Source organism: Pteropus vampyrus, unplaced genomic scaffold, assembly GCF_000151845.1.
Source record: "Pteropus vampyrus isolate Shadow unplaced genomic scaffold, Pvam_2.0 Scaffold96, whole genome shotgun sequence".
NCBI lineage: Eukaryota > Metazoa > Chordata > Mammalia > Chiroptera > Pteropodidae > Pteropus > Pteropus vampyrus.
In genome coordinates this window covers 107,871-112,171 of record NW_011888877.1, presented here as the reverse complement: position 1 = coordinate 112,171, position 4,301 = coordinate 107,871, and the positions used below count along the sequence as shown (strand labels likewise).

Here is a 4,301-nt window from a genome sequence, read left to right as displayed (position 1 = left end):
CTTCATCTGTATGTGCAGCCACTCCCCAGCGCTAGCATCACCACCTCAGCTCCATTTCAGATCATCAGGCATTAGGTTCTCATAGGAGCACTGGTCCCTGGTGCCAAAAAGACTGGGAACTGCCACCCTAAAGTTTGCGAGTATCAGGCCAATATCTTAATCTCAAATGGTTCAGGGCAGGAAACCAGGTCTATGTACTGTATTTTGAACTTTTCTATGGCTTTGTGATGGTTGAAAAAAGAAAAACAGTAGTAGTGGTCAGGAGTGATAACTCATTTTCTTATAAGCCTGCTGGGGTCCAACACTGAGACTCCTCCTGAGAAGAATTTTTGCTTTATTCCCTTAAAGAAAAAAACTCTACTGCATTTTTTTTTAACTGCATCAGTGGAGAGAGAGAGAGAGAGAGAGAGAGAGAAGGAGAAGGAGAGAGAGAGAGTGTGTGTGTGTGATGCTGATCATCCAGTGAAGTTTTAGAACCAAAAATAAAATGGAAGGCAGATCCCTTTTTTGTTGGGCCTTTTTTCTTTTTGGTGGATCCATGTGTATATGTTTTTGTTTATAGTTGGAAAAACTATCTTTTAAGTAAATCTGTTCAGCAAATTAAACCTCCATGAAGAAGTTTGAAAACTGATGTGCAATCTGTAGGTACATTAAAACATCAACCAAATTTTTTTTTAAAGGAGAATTTTGTTTGTTTGTTTCTTTTTTTGATCATTAAAGTGTGTAGAAGAATTTCTGGGTATACAGTGGGTATAGATGAAGTAATGTACTGGTCGGCCTTCTGCCACATGATCTTTCTGTTGATGTCATGGCTTTTCCACGCAGGTGAGGGCTCTGTGCCTGTCTATACAGTCAGCCAGTTCCCAGACTGGCACAGTTTGTTGAGATGGGTCACTAAGGCTGGGCCAGCAGAAACCAGGTCTCCAAGCAAAGCTAACTGACCCTTTTCATGTCCGATCCAGTGACATTAATCTCATTAGCTCTAACTTGCTATGCTAATTGTACCACTCATTATATGACTTCTCTTAATTTGGGTTAACATTTAATGGAGAGTGTTAAATGAATCCTTGCTTCTATTTCTGTGGGCAGTAACACTTCAACCTGTAAAAATAATTTAGCACTTTACCTTGTAGGAGTGTTGCTGTAATTTGGGTACATTAACTGACTGTGACTTTTTTTTTTTTATTCCTTTACAGTCTCCTTATCCCACATCACACAGCTGGTCCTCAGCCACAACAAGCTAACAAGTGAGTTGACGTTATCATTTATTTCACAGTTTCTGACTTTTAGGTACTGTGATGATACTGCTGATTTTTTGATTCCTGTGAAGACACTAATGACAACTGTTTATTTGGGGAAACATGAATTTATTTTGGTGACATTAAGATACATGAGCATATTGTCTTCCCGTATTTTGGACTTTGCTTTATCCTGAGGACTCTTTCCTATTGTGTGATTAAACTGAAGGAAAAAAAAAATGACATTGCTTCTCTGGAGAGGGTTCTTTTCAGGGCTGGTAAATGCTGCAGAGACCTGAGCTGCTGCTGGGCCATTCATTAGTATTTCCTGAAAAAAAAATTATCAAAAAATATTAGAGTAAGAGTTTTTGCTTTCATCTCAAAGGAGAAAATTTAACTGTTGATATATTTTCTTTCCCTGCTCAATAGGGAAGAAAAAACCACAAAGTTGTAAAATTATATACATTTACATCGGTATTTTTCCAATTCTTGCGTCAGGTTTCTAAGAAAAATTTTCTTGGGCATTGATAGTATGACTGTGTGGTGTACATGTAGTAAATTCAATACCTGCTTTTATAAGAATTTTTCGTGTGAATGATATGGACCGTTTTATTGTTAGAGCTGTGGCTTTAAAGATTTTAATGACAGGGTCCTGCTCTCCTTTCTCATTCCTAATTGACTGTCACTTCTTTGCGCTTGCCACATTTCCTGCAGACTTGAATGATTTTCTAATCATGTGGCAAGAATTTGTTCGGGAGCTTTCCGAATTCAATGAAATTGAGCAGAATGTCATCTTGAGGGATTTGTGTCATGAATTTATGTGTGTATGTACATTATATACAGCTCGAAGCAGTGTCACAGAGCTGTTGATAATCTAGAATTTAGAGTGGCAGGGCCCCTCGTGTGGTGGAGACAGGCAGATTAGTTCATTTTTAGCAAAAAGTGCATATTTGTAAGGCAAAGGCAGAGTGGCACATTTGTCATGTTTCAGTGGTGGGGGCCAGAGAAGCTGAAAATGAGGGTTACATGTGATCATTTTTCTAATAGGCGATATGCTGCCACTAGAATTGTTTTTGTAGCAAATGGTCCTGCTGTCCACTGAGACCCTAACCCCAGTCACAGGGGATTTGCTGTTCGTTTTGAAGGGTGGATGGCATGACCGCTAAATTCCCCGAAATGTTGCGAGCAGAATCTCCTGAAGCTCTCCATCGCGCAGTTCATAAACATGTTTAATTGCCAAGCTTACTGTTGTTAGATCTGCATCACCATTAGAGCGAAACGGTTTACATTTAAACAAGAAGACAAAATATGTTTTATTTCTATTATATCATTAATCGATGTTTTTAAAAAAATCTTTCAGGTAGCTGTAATTTTTTTCTTCTTACACATCCACAAAGAGAAATCTCAGGGATTGATGGATCAGTTTCTTTCTCCAGGCATATAATGTGAGATTAATTTAGGTATAATTTGGAGTTAAAGTGTGTCTGCTGTTAAAGAGGTTGATGGAATGAATCCAAACTTCGTATTTCTTCTTTCCCTTATTTTTTTTCTTTTTCCCTCATCTGAGATACCGTTGACCTAATCTGGTAAACTAATTAAACGTCTTGGTAACTTTTGTTTCAAGCCATTGTGGGTATTGTCAGTGACACCCGAGCTGTTTCGCTAAGGTCAAATTAGCATCTTTTACTATTTTTCTGGCATTTAAATGAATGACTTTGCTATGGTTTTTCAAGTGTTTATAGTAAATATGTCCATTTGATGGCGATATAAATATGCATTACATGTAAGTGGCTAAGAACACCCTGCTGTCACTTTTTATTGTAATCAGTGTCTTTCACTTTCTGTGGTTTTTAATAGGGACTGGCTGCCAGAGCTGCATTAAAACCACAGGGACTCAAAAAAAATAAACGCCTCAGCATTGCTTTTATCTTGCAAAATATTTGTGTTTTTCTCTCAGCTTGCCAGTCACACTATTCTCTGACATTTCCGCTTGTGGACTTACGGAATGAATGACTGGCTTTACTCAAACTGGGACCTCGATCTGGGGACACCATCTGACTCCACACACAGGGCCACTGGAGCAGTGTGGCACTGAGGTGACTTTCTTTCCCTGTTGGTAGTTTCGACATTGACAGGTCCTCTCAACGCAGTATGAAAGTGGCCACGGGGAAGCTGAAAGTGGGCTGATGATCCATAAATTCTAAAAAAATTTGTGAGCAGAAACGAAGTTATCTAGGTTACAGTTCATAAAAAAAATATTTCAGCACTGTCAAGCTGCTCGCCGTTAGAGGTTCATCACCGTTACAGAGACACTGTTGAAATTCAAACCTGTGGGTCGGCCGTGAGGATGAGTTTAGGAAATCGAAAAGTCAGTGGAAAACCGTTCTGCCCGCAGCCACTTCCCTAGACCTGCACATTTCCAGGACGCATGTAAGGAGGCAGGAGGCCCAGGAGCAGGTAAACCTTCCCCTTCTGCCTTTTACTGCAACTGGGCAGGTTCGATCTGGGAACCCAGCCGAGGTTCTTTCTGGCCCAGTGGGTGACGCGGAGGTTCTGCCACCAGGCCAGCCCGTCGGAAACAGCGCTTGCCCCACGATACCGCGCACATCTGAAGGAGGGGCGTCCTGTGCGTGTGCTCCTCTGAACCCGCCCTGCTCCAGCCCCACCTCCTACGCCAGCCTAGGGACTTGAGGAGATGTGGCCACCACAGACTCCTGTCTCATGAGTTCATTAGCACCGTGCTGGACTGTGGGAGCGCTAAGGAAACAGTACCTAATGCCCTGGGAGTTGGTGTCTTATCATCTTTGTATTCATGGGGCCCTTTCAGAGCTCAGTGATGTGTGGATGGCACTCCCAGGTGCCCCTAAGAATTGCAGGTAGGGGAGGCTGGTGCCATGACCAGTTACAGGTGTTTCCACCCAGCGACCTCCTGGGCTCAGCTGAGTGTCACTTCCCCGTTAAGCCTCTTTTTACCACTCTGAGTCTTATGGCTTCTGGGCCTGTTACTCTTTCACTTAAAATTAGTTTCATATATTTAAGATCTCAAATTATTTACTAATTTCT

At 41.4% G+C, this 4,301-nt stretch overlaps 1 protein-coding gene across 5 annotated transcripts in view; it reads left to right on the top strand.

Annotated features, from left to right (window-relative positions):
• The window catches only part of RSU1 (Ras suppressor protein 1), an 88,113-nt gene that overhangs the window by 20,162 nt on the left and 63,650 nt on the right, over positions 1-4,301 (top strand). For 3 of the 5 annotated variants that reach the window (XM_011364362.2, XM_011364361.2, XM_023533102.1), the window contains exon 3: positions 1,197-1,247. The exons of the other annotated variants lie outside the window; for them this stretch is intronic. In XM_011364362.2, coding sequence (XP_011362664.1) covers positions 1,197-1,247 — 51 coding nt within the window. The remainder of the gene's footprint in view (positions 1-1,196; positions 1,248-4,301) is intronic. 5 annotated transcript variants of the gene reach the window in all.